This window comes from Xyrauchen texanus, chromosome 3 (assembly GCF_025860055.1).
Source record: "Xyrauchen texanus isolate HMW12.3.18 chromosome 3, RBS_HiC_50CHRs, whole genome shotgun sequence".
NCBI lineage: Eukaryota > Metazoa > Chordata > Actinopteri > Cypriniformes > Catostomidae > Xyrauchen > Xyrauchen texanus.
In genome coordinates, this window is record NC_068278.1 from 43,048,924 (window position 1) to 43,068,510 (window position 19,587).

Below are 19,587 nucleotides of genomic sequence, written 5' to 3' on the forward strand. Positions count from 1 at the left end.
TAGTAACAAGTACCAGTTTCAGCCCAATGGGGATCCGTGCGCATAACACGCAGGCTGGAGAGAGAGTAAAATCTCATAAGGTTTTGCTGAGTTTTGTGAACTTGCGTTGAATCGAGCAAGGTAGAAATTTAAATAATAAGTTCACCCAAAAATGATAATTGTCTCATGATTTACTCACCTTTAAGCCTTCCCAGATGTGTATGTATTTCCTTCTTCAGTAGAACCGAATGAAGATTTTAAGAAGCACACTTCAGCTCTGTTTGTCCATAGAATGTAAGTGAATGGGTGCGGTTAGGCTGCTGGCTGTTTGACGGACCAAAAGGCATATTTAGGCAGCATAAAAGTAATCGAGATTGGCTCTCAGCCAAGAACAGAAATCTGAGGCTGTTGTGGGCACAGGCAGGCTTACCAAAGCTGGACAGTTGAGAACTTGAAAAACGTAGTCTGGTCTGATGAATCTTGATTTCTGCTGAGGCACACAGATGGAAGAGTCAGAATTTGGCACCAACAACATGAATCCATGGATCCAACCTGTCTTGTGTCAACAGTCCAAGCTGATGGCGGTGGTGCACTGGTATGGGGACATTAAAACCTTGCATGCCAGAGCCTATTTGTGTATTGTTGCTGACCATGTGCATCCGTTCATGGACACAATTTACCCATCTCTAATGGCTACTTCCAGCATGATAATGCACCATGTCACAAAGCAAGTCATCTCAAACTGGTTTCATGAACATGACAATGTTGTGGCCTTCCCAGACACTGGATCTGAATCCAAAGGACATATTTGGGATGTGGTAGAATAAAATGCTCAGTGAGTGGATAATAATATGTATAATATATTTCCATATATAGGCTATACATAATGTACATGAACTATGGATCTGTTTGGGGGGAAAAATTACACTGAGAAAAAAACATGGTTCTACTTTCAATGTATCACATTCATATTTTTAAATGTAGCAATACATTTCTTATTTAAATATTTTAGCATATATTGCTTGAAATTCTAGGCATGTGAAGTAGATTTGACAGTTATTACTTGTAAATGAATTAGCTGTTCATCATTCATCAACACCAAATTTTCCCATAGCTACAGGTTTACAATAATTATGCACATTAATGATACCAATTGGCAAATTAGATATATATATATATCATTATTATAATTTTCTCCCCAGTTTGGAATTCCCAATGCGCTCTAAGTCCTTGTGGTGTTGTAGTCTCGATCCTGGTGGTGGAGGATAAATCTCAGTTGCATATGCATCTGAGACCTTCAATTCGTGCATCTTATCACATGGCTTGTTGAGTGTGTTACAACGGAGACGTGTCTATACTCCGCAGTATCCACGCATAACTCACCCCACCGAGAGCAAGAACCACATTATAGTGACCACGAGGAGGTTAACCCAATGTGACACTACCCACCCTATATTACTATGTTAAAGCACTCTAGGAAATACAAAAAGTAGTATTTCATATAGTGCTATTAACATAGTAATACATCAGTAGTATCTTGCCCAATTGATGTGCCTTTTTGGTTTCTCTTTAAACATAATAAACATTATCCCACCCTAAAGAGAATGGGTTACATGTTTTCTTTACTTCCATGTTCAAGGCCCCCGGCTTCAAAGGTCACAGAACCTGACCTTTGGGCCATAAAAGTGGTTGTGAAAAGTGGATACATATGAAAGGTTGGGAACATTGTTAAAAGGTATTCAGTTACGTTATTGAGTTAATTACGAGCATGCCTCTCTAAAAGAAGAGAAAATAGTTGACTCTAGCTTGCATTGCATTAGAGGTACAGTAAAATCTTACAGCTCTTTCTACACTGACTGATATACACATCTATTTTAAAAGCTATATTATTAGTTAAGAATATGGACTGCTAACACAGATGTTACTATTTGCCTTTGGGCGGTGGACATATATCCTGGTTTCTCCAGTTAGGTTGTTCCTGCAATTAAAGCAGTAAATCTTTTAGCATCTGCTTGATGACCATATTAACAAGTAGCCAAATATTTCTGATATTTCAAATATGACTTCAAAATTCCAACATCATAATAATAATTTCAGATTTATGTCCACAAGAGGTCACTATAAAAATACAAAACAGAGGCAGCAAAGACTTACAATAAATATTTTCAGTCAAGACTCCCACAATAAAGTCACTGACATAACTCATTAAAATAATTTAGGCTCTTTCGTCTTTGAAATACATGTTTATTAAATTTTTTGAATTATAACTATTGTCAAGAACATTACATAGAGTGTAGCAAATTTCTCTTTTACAAAAAAGAAAAAAAAAACACATCTGGACAAATCGAAGTATATCAGTTTGTGCTTCATTCTGACCAGTCAGTTAAAATGGGGGAAATACAGCATCCAAACAACTGAGATGAAGATATATTTAAGAGAACTGTTCAGTTTCTTTACATATAAACATAAATCACAACCATCCAAACTCATATCACCAAGTCGGTGTGTTTCAGTCAAACTTAATTATCTAAAGAAATCTTCAGACATCGCTACTGCATGAAATGAGCAGTATATGTCCAAAGTAACAGCCTTACCATGGCATAAAACAACAATAAAGTTGTGCATTTCTGTATATGGGTTTCATCGGATACACAAAACAGTATAAATGGACATTTTAATAAAAGAAAGCAATGATTCCATAGAGTCAAGAGTCGTGTTCAGTGGGTCCGTAGTCACGGGCAATCAATATTATATTCCTTAAAAAAAAAAATTATCTGTGGATAACAAATATGTACAGTACTGTGCAAAAGTTTTAGGCACTTGTGAAAAATGTTGCATAGTAATGTCTTCAAAAATAATGCCATAAATAGTTTTCATTTATCACTTCATGTCATACAAAGTTCAGTAAACATACAAAAGCCAAACAAATATTTAGTGTAACCACCTTTGCCTTTTAAACAGCACTAATTCTACTAGGTACTTCTGGATACAGTTTTTCTTGGTTGTTGGCAGATATGATGTTTCAAGCTTCTTGGAGAATTCACCAGAGTTCTTCTATTTATGCTGTCTCAATTGCTTCTGTTTCTTCATGTAATCCCAGACTGACTCGATGTTTAGTGGGGGGCTCTGTGGGGACAATGTCATCACTTGCAGTGCGCCCTGTTCTTCTATTCTAATCTTTTCTATTTGCAAAAGTAATGTTTGGGGATCTAAAATGTATTTTTCCTATTGACACACTAAAACTGAAGATATAAATAACCATCTTAAGACAAATGTTTTTGTGAAACATCTTAAGTGCCAAAAACATTTGCACAGTACTGTATATTGACATTGAGTTGCACTTGTTGAGCAGAATGTGTGTTCAGTTTGGGCTTTTACAAGCTGCAATTAAGTGTTTATTTCAAAGAGTATTTCTTTATTTGAGTTAAAACATACTACTTTCATATAGTCAACAGAGGATAATACATTTTAAGGTGAAGTATAGAAGAGTATGTGTATTGCCTTGTAGAACACTGGAAAATACAAAAATAAAAACGAAAATTACATAAGTGTACATTTAAGCTGAGAAGATTTAAACCGTAATGCATCAGTTATATATACAGAATATTTGGCATCACCTGTATGGCAAATGTTTGTATCAGAATGTTGCATCTGTTGCATTGTAGAGTACTCCATTGTGTTTACCACATGGTCTTATAAAACAGGCATACAGCAAATTCAAGACAAAAATCTGACTTAAATGGAATGGGTTTGATTCTATAGTACATAGTATGAAGACACAAGCAGAAACTGCTGTTGGGCCACTGAATCAACTGACCCCTCACTCACACCACTACAGGTAAACAAATACACCCCTAAGAAAGGCAGCAAGGACACTCCTCCCATATTCTATATACCACTGAGCAGTGCAACTCACTCAATAATTAAGACACACACACACACAGTCAAGTTCACAGTTGCTAACTGGTGAGTCCTAATCTTGAAGTCCATTTATAAGTTTACAATTTCATGGGCCACAAACTGTTTCAAGCGTTCCAAGTACTGTCCATACAGCTCTACGTCATTGTGGCCAGCCCCCTCCACCCAGAGCGGCTCCACAGGCCGTTGGCAGCGCTCGTACAGGGCAAGTCCATGGGAAAAATCAATCACCTCATCCTCCGTACCATGGATCACTAGCACCGGAGAGGTCACTTTAGAGATTTTATCAATGCTGAAGAGAAAAAAAAAACAAAACAAATTGAGTCCAGTATACACATGAATCACCATAATATGCTTTGAAATATAATGTGTAGATGTGGCTCTGGTATTTGTTTGTGTTACAAATGATATAGGAAGAAACAATGTCAAGCTATATGTATAAGCTATTTCTCCTTTTGTGTTCCACAGAAAAAACTAATATGGGCTTGGAGCATCACAAAGGTGTGTAAATGACAGACTTTTCATTTTGGGTGAAACATTACAAAAAAATAATTAAAAAGTTTGATTTAATGCATTATTATTATTTCTAATCTGAAATAAGACCATGACCATGTTAGATTATATGTTGTTCCATTAACATTGTTTTAAAATATTTGTCACTAGAGGGCACCCAATGACACTGTAATGGCTTTGGGGGCAGCAAAATGGATGAGCCAATACGTCTTCTACATCTACAATATGGCTGACCAAAGAAACTCTTCAATACCAAAAAAAATTTGACATTATTTGAATGGAAATGTGAAGAGAAACAGTGAAGGGAAGATAATAAACAAGTACAAGGTAAGCGATAAAGAAAGTCTCACTTGGGGAATGCATCGAAGCAGTAGGTCTTCTTGGTGTCTGGAAAAGCCACCCGCATGCCTGAGGTCAGAGGTGAGTGTAGGACGACCGCAGCACTCTCGTAGCGAGAAGCTAGATCAACTGAAGGGACTGTGCCAATGCTCTGACCATAAATTATCACGTTCTCCGGCCTGATACCATACCTGGAACATTCAAAGGATTAGTTAATACCCACTCTCTCTTAGGATGCTATAGATCATAACAGGAAGAGTACAGGTTGAGTAACCTCCATTTACCAGACAAACTGGTCCTTAGGGTCACATCAATGAATCACCTACTTGCATTTGGAAATTGGAGGGTGTTCTGATGGATTGTGGTTAGCCTGCATGCCAGCAGTTTAAGAAAGTCTGTTCTAAATCATTACATAAATGTCAATTGGCCTCTTAACTGTTATTACTTTTATGCAAAGGGACAGGCGTGAGCCAAAATTTAAAAGCAGGTACTAGAACAGGGTGCAGTTAAATCAAACCTTTCCTGCAAATAGTCGCCTGCAGTCAGTGGTTTCTATTCCAATACATTTCATCAAGAGACTGCCATAGAGGATATTTTGCACATGAATTACAATTCTGTCATCGTCTACAGAGACTCCAGACACACATATATGATTCATATTACCCCCCCCCAAATACCCCAAAGCTGTTATCCGACATTACTCACAAATGAGGAAATTAATTTTGCTACAGGAGACAACAATATTCACATTATAGCAATACCAGTGTTCGGTATAATCCAGTTACTATAATCTAATTACTTTGGTAAAAAAAAAAAATTTAAAAAAAAAAAAAAAAAGGATTGAATTATATTTTAAAGGTGCAATCAGTAATTTTTTTTCCTTAAAAAAAAAAAAAAGAAAAGAAAAACTCCTAAAAACATGAATTATAATTTTGCAATCTAGGAAATCATGACCACTTGCATTAACATGAAGACTCGAGTCATATCAGAAACTTCATAAGTGTTTTTATTCTAAATGGAGAGGGTCCACACATGGGGGTTGACATGTTAGAATCACATGACCAGCTAAATTCTACTTGCTTAAATCTCAGTAACCGTCCTGTTAATTGACACTTTCACTCACTGATTAAAGTAATCATGGCAGACTGTGAATACTAAATGTGTACAATGGCATCTGGAACTGAAAATCTTTGATTTTAAACGATGCTACATCCAAGATGAAACAAAATAAATTACGGAGTGCACCTTTAAATTCTTGTAATCAGATTACGGTTACTGACTTTCAATTTATTTAATTACTTTTAAGTACACTGTAGGGTTATGCTTATTTCTTATACATTATGTATAATACATTAATTATGGCCTCAGTCAAGGAGAAATGCGAATGTATGACTTGTTTGTAATAATGAACAATAAATATTATTTTGAATTGGAGCAGAAAAATGTTTTAGAAAGTATCCTAAAAGTAATTCGTAATGTGATTACTTTGTCAATTACGTAATAATATGTGGAGTAATTTAACATACCCAACACTGATTAATATAGACTTTAAAGAGTAAGTCAGACTAGTACACAAGCAAGAGCTAAAGTAAAAAAAGACAAATAATTAAAAACACAGTTTTTATATTTCCCATTTTATTAATTTCCTTTTGGATCAAGTATGTGGAATAATTTCTAAAACAAGAATTGCAATTTACCAATATATGATTATAAACGGCACAGCCATTTTATTTGAGAAATAATATACAATAATTTTACTGTATATAATAAATGGCCAAAGTTTATTAATTCCTTGATATGATTTGGAACACACACACACACACACACACACACACACACACACACACACACACGAGGAATTTAATGTTGATGGTAGTTAACCATGAGATCAGACGATTTCTTAAGTCAATTGAGATGCAAGAAGACCAGTTTAACCTTTTTTAATTTAAAGATTAGGGTTTGCGTAGGAACAGCAGTTTTTAATTTCAGCAGCACATGTCGACAATCCCAGACCATGACTAATACTCCACTGCCACCGAAAGAAACATCTGTGTGAAGAGATCATGGACCGGAGACGTAAACTCATAATTAACTCTCAAAAGTAGGACATAGAGCAATAATATCAAAACAATGCCTGGAGGAAGAAAAAAAAAAAACATGAAACTTTTGCATAAAAAAAAAAAAATTAATATAAACAAATTATACCAGGTATTGTACTGTGCCCAATCTCCAATTACCCAGTAATGTAATATATTTTGAATGTTGCTTTCAGTTCTCCTTCAAGGTGTTGGACTGGTGACTTGGTGGCAAATAGAAGGTAACAGAACTGGTTTAAGGCTGTAACTGAAAATTATCATTTTATGGTATGCCCAAAATGAATGCAAGTATTTACTTTGAATCACAAGTAGACTACATCCCTAATGTATTACTGGCCACCTTTGTCAGTATTTGAAATATATTTCATGCTCATTCACTTTCAAACAAACAAATTGCTTAATGTCCCACTAAATCCTACCATCTCATACTAGGCTCCCTTAGATTGCAGTATAAAATGGACCATTGAGACCAATACAATCAGTCAATTTAGTCCTAAGGGACAGTCACATGATTTTACATGAACCTTGCGTGATCATGTGAGGTGGAATGTGTTTGAGAAAAAAGCAGAATGGGTGCTCAAGAATGAGAGAATAGAAGTGACACTAAGCTCTGCTTCAGAATTATGTTTTGGCTTTCAATTTAAGCACAGCTTCAGTATTTCAAGGGGGACACATTCTCTTTGATTCATGCTCAGGGGAACTCTGAATGTCTTTTCACTTAGCCAGCTTTAGAAACAGAATGTAGGGCCCCACTACAGACCTGCTGATTTTCTCAAACACCAAATAAATTACTTGCCGATTTGTTTTTCTTTACGTTAATTTCCTTATCTTACACAGACTGCCAATTCCGCATACAAGCAACTATAAAGATAAGAAAATTAAGCATTATTTGTTCCCATATCAACGTATCCTAGTACAATTGCAGACAACAAAATAAACTGACCAAATTTAATTTACTAATTTAAGTCATGGACAAAGAAGACTTAAAGTAATACAAAAGAAATGAGTAAACACCCTTTGCTTGTCGTTTGGCAACATCAGGAAGATTCTTTTCACTTCCTGGGTGGACAATGTTGCTATGACTAAAACAGAGCCTGTCCTTCCAGGTTTCACTGGGAATCAGTTGCTAGGCAACCAAACAATATTTGACTTTGAGAACTGGCTGTTGGCACACCTCCCCCCCCACCCCTCAGAGGGAGCCGAGCTCAATGAAAGATGGACACAATTCTCAGTCTCCTCAGAGCTTCGACTCCAAAAATACACATGAACACAATAGTCATTATAAAACTTCAGAAGGGGATCTCATTCAAAACAGCTACTACTGCCGGTTGCCATGGTGCTTCCTCGATGATATCATAGTCATCGACTTCAGAGGGGTGGGGGGAATTCTCTCTTAGACAATGGCATTTCCTTTGCCGCTTCCTTTCAGAGTCTTCCACACCGGAACCGTCTTAGACTTTTGGATGACTGCACGCAATACACTTAAACACCGTTTTCCTGGCTCATTTCAAAACAGCCCCAGATGGTAATGTGATGGGGTGATCGGATTACAATTCTGTTTGATAAAACTTGCCCGATTTCATCTTTGCCCACAGTATTAAAGTATAGTTCACCCAAATATGAAAATTCTGTCATTTACTCAACCCTCATTTTGTTCCAAACCTGTAATCTGACTTTATTCTTTCGTGGAACACAAAAATAGTTATTTTTTTAGAATGTCCAAGCTGCTCTATCCCTAGTTGCCATTCACTTTTATTGTAAGAAATAGACAGAAAGACTATGAAAGTGAATGGTGACCAGGGACATAGCAGCTTTAGAGCACCTCCTTTTTGTGTTTCTTAGTAAAAAAGGAAGCTATATGGGTTTGTAATGATGTGAGGGCAAGTAAACGATGACAGAATTTTCATTTCTGGGTGAACTATCCCTTTAAATCTTTAATACAAAGTGCAAACGGACAGTCAAAGTGCCCGGTTGTAAACACATAAACTGACAAAAACAAGTGTACTGCAATCACTTGCGGTGATAACAGATGGCATTATCCAGACCAACCCCTTAGATTATAACCTGGCCCAAGTAAAGACATTCATGCTGCCTCAGGAGTTTGCTGTGCCATCCGCTCTTCTGGCAAACAATTAGCACAGATCTCTCAGTGTGCGTACATTTGAAAAGCCCCACCTGATGTTTCAACACTGACTCACCTGGCCAAGCAGACAGAAAGGTGTGTCTGCCCTACTCTGATTAATGCAATGTTAGAGTCACCATGTCTTTCCTTCCAGGCTCTCTGACATATACAGTTTAGTTTTGGGAACCTCCAGTGGTCTCCAATTGTTTCTAAAACATATAACTGAAATATATGGCAACCCTGAAAATGAAAGTAATATTCACAAGCTTACAGATTTTTTTTTTTGGCTTACAATCATAAAAACATTAAATCTGCTTTTTTTTTTTTTTTCCCCATTCACCACAGCACTGGCCATCCAAAAAAGGGTTGACAGAAAAATCATTGTGCTATATATGCCTCGCTGGGACAATCACCATGGTCTGATAAGGACTCTTATCTTGTCTATCAAGATCAAATTGAGAATTTACAAGGCAGATATTTCAAGACACCTAAAAGGCAGGTGCTCTTTATGATAGCTGCTCGGATGAGGATTCTGTTTAAGTGATGGTTTATTGCAGTCAAAACCCAAACAGCAAAAAAATAAAAAAGGTCTTCCACAGATGAAGAAACACCTATAAAAAAAACAATGTTTATCACAGTGCAACCTGGTCAGAGCCGCGCAGGAGCCAAATAATAACTGCAAATTTCAAGTCTAAATCATCCTTTCACAAATTAAATATTTATTTAATTTTTTTTTTTTTCAAAAGTCTTACGCCATGTTGAGTGTGTTTCAATTAAATGGTTTTGGGGACATAACATCAGATTTAACTTTAATTACATTTCTAAGGCTATAAAAAGCAGCTTCTCTCCACTCGTTTGCTTTAATTGTTTGTAATCTGGATTCTCAAAATGATGCAATCCTCAATTTGAGCATAATTTAATAAAAAAAAAAGGAGAACTAGCAAAACTGCCCGGCATTGACAGAATGAGATTAAAAAGCCAATTATCCTTTGGAAAATGTGGACACCGATCCTTAGGAAGGCAGTGCATGAAATGGTCAGTAGATGTTCCAAGGCAGTAGACCTATAACCTGAAAGCATTCACTTGAAAAGAAGAGGAAAAATGGGTTTCTATGCAAAGGGGGAAATTCACAGCAGGAATATATTTCTGTTTTACAGAAATAAAAGAATATTTGGATGAGGTGGTGTACTTACTCCTACACCTCTCCAAAACAGATATGCACACTGGCACAAACACAAGCATACTGTGAAGGAGCATAAGATGAAAAGAAAAACATGGCATAAAGTAAATGTCCAACATAAAGATGTCAGCTATCATTAAAAGTCTTTCACAGTGGCAGTCAGACTGGTTCAGCAGCAGTTTCAAACCTAGCGCACACTTCAAGCTTGTGGCACATTGATCTGTTAAAGCAATGGTCATACTACACTTCATTCTCAATTCACTTCCATTAAAACCCCCCATGGTAGACCAGAAACTCAGGCTTATGCATAGAAATGTTGCATTCCACTATATACAAAAGTTCAAGCTTGGCGAATTCTGACGTGCAAATTCGGATGACTTTAAGCCTGTGACTGATAGAAGATGGAAAAGGCGCACACTGATCTCTTGTAACAATAAAAACATGCAGCTTTGAAATGTGTGTTCTTTGTATTGAGCCAAGATGGTATATTCAACACTTTAAAAATCCAAAAGTTCTTCTGCATGGAATTATACTCTGTCCATTACAGTGTCCAAAGTAATTTTGCCTGCTCAAAACCTAGTGTGACTGGGGCTTGAAATCCCTGTATTGTAGCCAACGCTCAGTGTGCACACTCGTGAGACCCACTGCGACTAGGCAAAGATGCTAGCCATAACTTATGCCAATGTCTCCAAACGTTGCCCCATCCACATTTTGGTCTCTGAATTTTTTTCCTGTTCTGTGTAAATCAGTGCAAAAACTACTAAAAAAGGTATTTTTCCGTGCTGTTTGTTGATATTAGTGGCGATATACCGGTAGAAATGTGTCAAATGATACAAATTATGGAGTATTGTCCATATTGTGGTTATGCAAAACACTGCATTGTACCGAACAAGTTTTCTAATGTGAAAGGTATACCATTATTTTGGACACTCCTTTTTTAAATCACATTTCCATTTAAATGTTATAATTGTGGTAGGTGTAATATATACAGGTGCTGGTCATATAATTAGAATATCATCAAAAAGTAGATTTCAGTAATTCCATTCAAAGTGAAACTTGGATAATGTATACATTCATTCCACACAGACTGATATATTTCAAGACAAGTGTTCATTCCTTTTAATTGTGATGATTATAACTGACAACTATTCAAAAATATGGGGGGGATTCACAAAGAGTTGACTGCAGCTGGAGTCAGTGCTTCAAGAACCACCACACACAGACGTATGCAAGACATGGGTTTCAGCTGTCGCATTCCTTGTGTCAAGACACTCTTGAACAAGACACAGCGTCAGAAGCGTCTCGCCTGGGCTAAAGACAAAAAGGACTGGACTGCTGCTGAGTGGTCCAAAGTTATGTTCTCTGATGAAAGTAAATGAGTCTGGAGGAAGAGAGGAGAGGCACAGAATCCATGTTGCTTGAAGTCCAGTGTAAAGTTTCCACAGTCAGTGATGGTTTGGGGTGCTATGTCATCTGCTGGTGTTGGTCCACTGTGTTTTCTGAGGTCCAAGGTCAACGCAGCCATCTACCAGGAAGTTTTAGAGCAATTCATGCTTCCTGCTGCTGACCAACTTTATGGAGATTCAGATTTCATTTTCCAACAGGACTTGGCACCTGCACACAGTGCCAAAGCTACCAGTACCTGGTTTAAGGACCATGGTATCCCTGTTCTTAATTGGCCAGCAAACTCACCTGACCTTAACCCTATAGAAAATCTATGGGGTATTGTGAAGAGGAAGATGCGATACGCCAGACCCAACAATGCAGAAGAGCTGAAGGCCACTATCAGAGCAACCTGGGCTGTCATAACACCAGAGCAGTGCCACAGACTGATCGACTCCATGCCACGCCGCATTGCTGCAGTAATTCAGGCAAAAGGAGCCCCAACTAAGTATTGAGTGCTGTACATGCTCATACTTTTCAGTTGGCCAACATTTCTAAAAATCCTTTTTTTGTATTGGTCTTAAGTAATATTCAAATTTTCGGAGATACTGAATTTGGGATTTTCATTAGTTGTCAGTTTTAATCACAATTAAATGAAATAAACATTTGAAATATATCAGTCTGTGTGTAATGAATGAATATAATATCCAAGTTTCACTTTTTGAAATGGAATTACTGAAATAAAATCAACTTTTTGATGATATTCTAATTATATGACCAGCACCTGTGTGTGTGTGTGTGTATATCTATCTCAAATAAATTAAAGATTCTAGAGAATATTTTTTTTATATATATTGCCAAACTCTAGTTGACATGTTATCAAGAAAAACTGTCAGGATTATAATTACAGTTGGAGAGGAGAATGATCTTATTTTTGATGCACCTTTTCTACGATTAGTGGAGTAAAGTGTGCATTGAGTAAAGGGCTTTATCCGTACCCCGGTGTCCTCGTGAGGGGCGGCCTGGCCTGGTGTATCTTCTGTTGCGGATTTAGTAATGCTCGGGAACACTGGGAGTTTTATGAGGTACGTCCCATCCCTCAGGGACGTGATATGTCTAAACAGTGTGGCCTCAGTTCAGAGCATCAGCTGTACTTTGACGCCACATGAAAGCATGCGTAGAGCGCAGTTTAACACACACCCACACAGCTGTAGCACATAGTTACACAAAACATTAATATGGTCATGAAAACAAAGTCTTTTTGTGTATTTCGCTTTCTTTTTTGCATGGACAGTGACTTGCCTCATTGGAGGACACATACTTAACAGAACCAAGTTCTCATGATCCAGAACCACAGTCGACACAAAAAAAACTGACATAGGCCTACAGATAAGATATTAGGGCACATGATACAGTAAATGGCCTTGAGTTTTACGGTGTGTTAACACCTTATATCTGCCATCTGTCAAATACCCAGCTGCTACTGCAAAAAAAAAAAACAACAAAAAAAATAAGTCTAAGGTTCTTGAGCTAGTGTGATTCTACTATGAAGAAATTAAACTTCCCTTTGCTACACTTAAATCAAAAAGACCACAGTCTGAACCAAAAAATGACTACTGACATTCCACAAGCAGAGTCTGAGCGGCACAATTTCCTCCCCCAACCATTTGAAAGAGGCATAGCACACTCAGATGGGGGGGATGGGGCGCAAGGGGTAGAGACCATATTAAATATATCACCCAGGCCCTAGAGAACTGGAGGAGGACAAAGACATGGCAGATAACACTGTTAAAGTAGAGATCATACAAATCTACTACCACTAAAACCATCTGAGGTTTGGCGTAAAGACCAAATCCGACTTTAAAAAGGCCAACTTCTAGTACACAAGACACCTTTTGCCCATCTGGACTTTTTTATTTATATATATATAAAATGCACTAGACATCCACTTTTAAAATATGCTGTCAAGTTTGAACTTTTAAAAGGAGACTACCATTTCGTTTCATTCTGCTGAGCTGCGTCTTTGATTGTTGGTCTACGTAAAGATACACTAGATAGAAGTCATTGACCATTTTGATGCATTTCCAGCCATGTTTACCACGTTTTAAGAGCTTATTCAACATGTTAAATTTTAAAAATGCGCCTTGTTCAGCGCCATTACACTGCTGATGCTGTCCTGTGTGCAAACACACAAGGTAGGTGTGAGATGTCATGGCTGTGAAGGCCAGTATCTCTGCTTTAGCCACTTTTGGAAGGAGCAGCTAAAGTTTAACAAAGTTCCTGATCGCACCACATTTCACAGTGGATTGTGTTAGATGCATTCGGTACATCTCAGAATGGATTATATGCATCTTCAGCTCATATCACCTAGGATTATTCGTGTGTTCAGCACATTTCAGTATGGATTGCTTGAGAACCAGTCACAATATGATGTAGGCTTTGCAAACAAATGTTTATCGAAAGATGGGGCCGTTAAAAACACTACTGGACTTGATAACAAAACCAAAAGTAGGCCTTTGAGTAGTTTAATTTGTGAATGTTTCACCTGATGACGACCATTTGATATTTATGGTCTATGGTGCTGCTGGGCTTGAGTGAACAGGTTAAAAGATTTGGATGCAAAAGTGTTTTTTGCAGACTTTGTTGTTTTTGGTATTTTATATTGGATTTGGCATGTGTAAACCTTTATAGTTTTTTTTTGTTGTGGAGCTGGTTCATTCTCTTCTGACTTCGTTTCAAACTCATATATCTGTAATCAAGGGGTTGCACGATGTTACCCAATCATAACAGTGGGCATTTATATTGAAGTCTTAAAGGGGAACAGAGTCAAAAACTATGCATTTCAGACAGAGGGCCAGAGATAAGGTTTAAAATGATCATAGATTACTAAATTATGACCGTTTTTGGTGCAAAGAAATGTCATATAAGTAGATCTCTGGGAAAATAACAAAATCAAAAAAAATAAGCCTCAAAAAGCTTCCAAAGTTATGTGGCCTTCAGGCATACTCTCCTCACCTTGTTCGTAGTGCATGCCAAGCCGCATCCACATCAGCGTATAAATTCTTCTCTGAAGGTTTCCCTGAGCTTGCCCCGTAACCAGAGTAGTCATATGAGAACACGTTACAGTTGATGCGGGAGCCCAGGCCGATGTAGAAGCTACTCATCTGGCCCAAGTCCACAGCGTTACCATGGGAAAACAACAACGTGTAACGTGCATTGGGAGAACATCGTACAAACATGCAAGCAATACGGTTCCCCCTGGATGTCCGAATCATGAAGCACTCAATGGCATCTTTCTCCCGGGCAGAGTACTGCCAATCCGCACGTTCAGAGAGGTGGAGTGTCCATCGGCTGCCGCTCTCGTCACACATCAAGGTGTACGTGGGCTCCGGGGGAAGGAAGGCCAGCTTGGAGGTGATTTTGCTTGGGCACGGTGGACAGCAGAAGAGGCAGCATAGCTCACTCAAAGACAGGCGATTCATCTTTCACTTGAGGAGGAAGAACAAAACGGAGTGGCAAATCAGTGGAGTGAAAACATAAAGGTCAAATAATTAAAAATAGATGTGTCTTGAGGTCTTTAGCAGACACCCCAAATAAGCAAGCAATGTGTTTCCCAAAGAAGACTGACCATAATAGATTCCCCGTGATTAGTTATTATGCAGACTGAATAACCCATTCCTTAATAGTTCACTAAAATTATAATTCTCTCATCATTTAGGGATGCTTAGGCCATCTCAAACGCATATGACTGCCTTTTTTCTTCGGAAGACAAACTAAGATATTTGGATTGAGATATGATGTGAACTTGGGTCCCCATTGACTTGGATTGTATGGATATGTTCAGGTCAAAATATCTTTGTTTTCTGCTGAAGAAAGAAAATCATACGAGTTTGAGATGGCATGAGGGGAGTAAATTATAAGAGAATTATCACTTTTGGGTGAACTATTCCTTTAAATACAACTTAAGCTCAAATCGATGCATTTGTTGCATAAATCTTAATTTCCAAAAAAAAAAAAAACTTGCACCTCTTTAAAAAAATAAATCACGATTAGTGTCATACATTTACAATGGAAGTGAATAGGGCAAGTCCATAAACGTTTAATGCCCGGTTTCTAAAGTTTAGCCACAAGACAAAAATATTATACAGTACAGATCTGAAATTTAGGTGGCAACCCAAATGCCATATCCACAGTTTTCCTGAGCAACCACTGAGCGGGGCCATGATGATTCTAATTGCCCGTTTTCTATTTCTGGTCTCGAGCTGGGAAGTAAAAACTGCCAAAACGATTTAAGTGTTACTTGAGAATAAAAATTAATTTCAGGCTCAACTTGAGCAGTTGTTGTCATGACAGCTCAGAATAATTAATGATATCAACATAACTAACCTCGGATCATCGCTTCATGTCATCTACAGATTCAGAGGTGAGGCACTGGCTGCGTCTCGTTTGGAAGGTTGCGTCCTCCGGAGGTCGCATTAGTCATCGTCTCATTTTAGAAAAGCGAGTAGGACACTTTGAATGTAGCCTTCAAATGCAACCTACTTTCACAGGAATTTGGAGGATGCTTGAAGTGTGTCCTTCGTGGGCACTCACATCTCACAATTCTTTACTTCAACATAAAAGTCTAAAACAAAATAACGCCAATTTGCCCGTAAATATGATGCTCAAACGCAAGGAATGTTAATTCCAAAGTTGAAGTACCTCAGTAGATGGTTGCAGAGTACATATTATGTACAATTATATTAATGTATAATTATATTAATATATAATAAAAATAAAGTATTAGACTAAAAGTGCACCTGTACAAATCTATTTTCTTTTCTCTTTACATCATTATTTAACACTCCTAAATCTTACCCAACACATTCCCTTCCAGACGGACTTTGTTCCCTTCTCACTCAAAGCGCTCAAGCTTGTTAAAGATTAGTGTGCTGTCATAGCAACCATGTTACGTTCGGTTTCCGTTTGCCCTACGAAGACCATCTCGTTTAAACGAGGCTCGTTTAAAGGAGGACACCCAGTATACTGCAGCCTTCAAAAGGACGTGACCTCCGGAGTACGCATCCTTCCAAATGAGAGACAGCCACGGTCTCTAAAACAAATGGTCATCTCGACTCTGATGTATCGGCATATTTTTTGGACAATATTTACTAATGTAATACCTTAAACATTACCCTCTAAGAATATATGCCGATGTGAGTGAAAACACCGGAGACCGGAAACTGAAAACAGTCGAATAATGGAACGCTTCCATGTTCAGGAAAAAGGTGGATACTTCGGTTAGACGAGGACGCTAGGCATCTACATACAGAACGTGTGACGCAATTTTCATCATCAGCAGAGTGCTCGAGCACTAATCACGTAAGGCTCTCCCCCCATATATATACCATGATCAATGGAAATATGTAGATGCTTCACACTACGCAATATTCAAGCCAAATCTACAACCTTGCTTGAAATACAGTCAACAACATGTGCCAATGATGGATGACACAAAAAAAGGACTGTCCACATATCGAGAAAAGCTGGACTGCGATGATAAAATTTGCACCATGAATACTGTGTGCGGAACGATCAGCAATGCGGCCAAACAATGTACACACTGGCCTTTAGGCCCAGGTATACTTTGTTTTTCTGCATTCTGGATCGGATCACACCGGGTCGACTGCGTTGCCTTTTAAAGTATACTCATTTGACAGAGCGAATACAAATGCATTTGACGCATGCACATTATGACTACTTTATGACATTCCTTTAGTATGGTCAACGGCTGCTGCATACACCCGAGTAAATCTGGACCGTGCATGGACAGTCTGCGCAAACTGTGCCGATTACGACATTTGCGTCACGCATGCTTTACGTGGAGCGATCAGCATTGCCAACAACCAAAGTACTATAGATTTTGGGTATCGCTTTAACCACACGTACTCTTAATGCACCTGGAATTATTTGCATTATTTAGTGGGTCCTTAAAGATAACAATACATTAGTTTTGATAGTACATTTTATTTTGTCACATTCCAAAGAAAGATCGCTTTAATTTGATATAGGACTTGTCTATTTTAGCGCTATGTGAAAAAACTATTTATATTCACATTCTTATGAAACTCAGGGTGGCGATCATTTGCAAAGCAGAGGTTTTTAGCCTTTTTGTTATTTTATGTAAAATAAATGCAAAAGTAATAGTATTCTATAGATTCTATGCTTTGAAATGGTACTACAGCCATGGCCAAAAGTTTTGGAAGTGACATAAATGTTTATAAGTGCTCAGAGTTGATCACAATTTGTGGGCTTCTGCTTGTCCACTCGCCTTTTGAGGATTGACCACAGGTTCTCTATGGGATTAAGATCCGGGGAGTTGCCTGACCACGGATCCAAAATTTCAAATGTAATGATTCCGAGCCACTTCAATATCACACTTGCCATGTGACATGGTGCTCCATTATGCTGGAAAATGCACAGATCATCACCAATTTCTCCTGGATCTTTGGGAGAACTTGCTCTTGCAGGACGTTTTGATTCCATTCTTTATTCATGGCATTGTTTTTGGGTAGAATTGTGAGAGTGCCCACTCCCTTGGATGAAAAGAAACCCCACACATGGATGGTCTCAGGATGCTTCACAGGACTCACGGTAGCATTCACCTTTTCTTTTCCGGACTATCGACTTCCAGATGTCCCAAACAGTCATCAGAGAAAATAAGTTTGCACCAGTCTTCTGCTGTCCAATCCTTGTACTTGCCGCAGAATTTCAGTCTGTCCTTGATGTTTTTCTTTGCTGCCCTTCTTGAAACCAGACCATTGTCCAGAAGTCTTTGTCTCACTGTGCATGCAGATGCACTCACACCATCCTGCTGCCAATATTGAGCAAGCTCTGCACTGGTGGCGACACAATTCCGTAGCGGACTCCTCAGGAGGAGACGTCCTGGCGCTTGCTAGACACTGTGGGACGTCCTGAAGCGTTCACTTTAGTTGAACCTCGCTTTATGTCACTGCCAATACTTTTGGCCATGGCTAAAAGTAAATATGAGTGACTTTTCCACAATTATGCAGGGGAAACTGTTGCTATAAGCAAAACTGATTTCATTAATGACTCTCAAGACTTCAACCTCAAGATAGCCAAGATGCAGCTGATATACTTGATCAGAATAAGCTACTATATTTATGAGTTGTCAGATGACGAACACCCTCATTTGGGTGACAAATAAAGGTGTTTTTTTTCTGGAGGGAAAATAGGAGGTTAAAAAGGTAGACTTGGAATATCCAATGATTCACAAAACTGGGGAAAAGCCAGTATCATCCGTAACCCACATGGCAGCTTCATAAAGTCTTTTGTACATGAGACGACAGTTTAGTACCTAAAGTGCCATATAAACAAACAGTCACCTGAACCATAGGTAAACGGTCTACAAAATAACCAGACATTTACAATAAAACATTAGATCCCTGTTCCTAAATAATGTAAATTCAATCTTTTACACTAAACATAAATATTTGAGTTCATGATTTGCTTAGTTATACACTGCTTAAGAGACGATAAAAGGCAAATAAGACCAGAAAGTGTCAGCGAATGACACGTACCTCTGATGAATCAAAGAGTCATGCAACCTACCTTTCTCAGCTCAAATCACATCATTTAATGAGTGCTAGCTTAATTGAGAACGCCGAAATAAGCTATTTGGTTAGCTCGGTCAGCTGATAAGATAGTTAAACAAGCACTCTACCTGTGTAAGAAGGTCCCCGTCGCTGGCAGTGATGGTGAATGCAGGAATGCTTTAATTTGGTGATCTGGTGCGGTCACGGTTTTTGATTAGTCAATGTGAAATTCCCATTATCTGAACACTCGGTCCACTCAGCCCGCTCAAGTGTCCCTCAAAACCTGCCTCCGCATCGACCAGCTGAGTTAAACTTGTCAACATGTAATCGAAGGCTCCCCGTGTTAATGTAGGTGTGACGTGATGAAACTAGACCAAGATTTCTATTCCAATCTATCCGCTTCGGGTGATCTCATCTCACATCAGCGCGTACCCACAGCTGCTTTCCTTCTGATTTCTCTGC

General features: G+C 38.3%; 1 protein-coding gene across 1 annotated transcript; it reads right to left on the bottom strand.

Annotated features, from left to right (window-relative positions):
* Positions 1–2,209: 2,209 nt before the first annotated feature.
* LOC127627083 (alpha/beta hydrolase domain-containing protein 17B) lies at positions 2,210–19,568 on the bottom strand. Its single transcript, XM_052103325.1, has 4 exons — positions 19,254–19,568; positions 14,546–15,018; positions 4,761–4,940; positions 2,210–4,189 (listed from the first exon to the last, which is right to left on the bottom strand). Exons 2-4 carry the CDS (start codon positions 15,010–15,012, stop codon positions 3,970–3,972), a joined length of 867 nt encoding a protein of 288 aa, XP_051959285.1. The 5' UTR covers positions 15,013–15,018; positions 19,254–19,568; the 3' UTR covers positions 2,210–3,969.
* Positions 19,569–19,587: the final 19 nt, after the last annotated feature.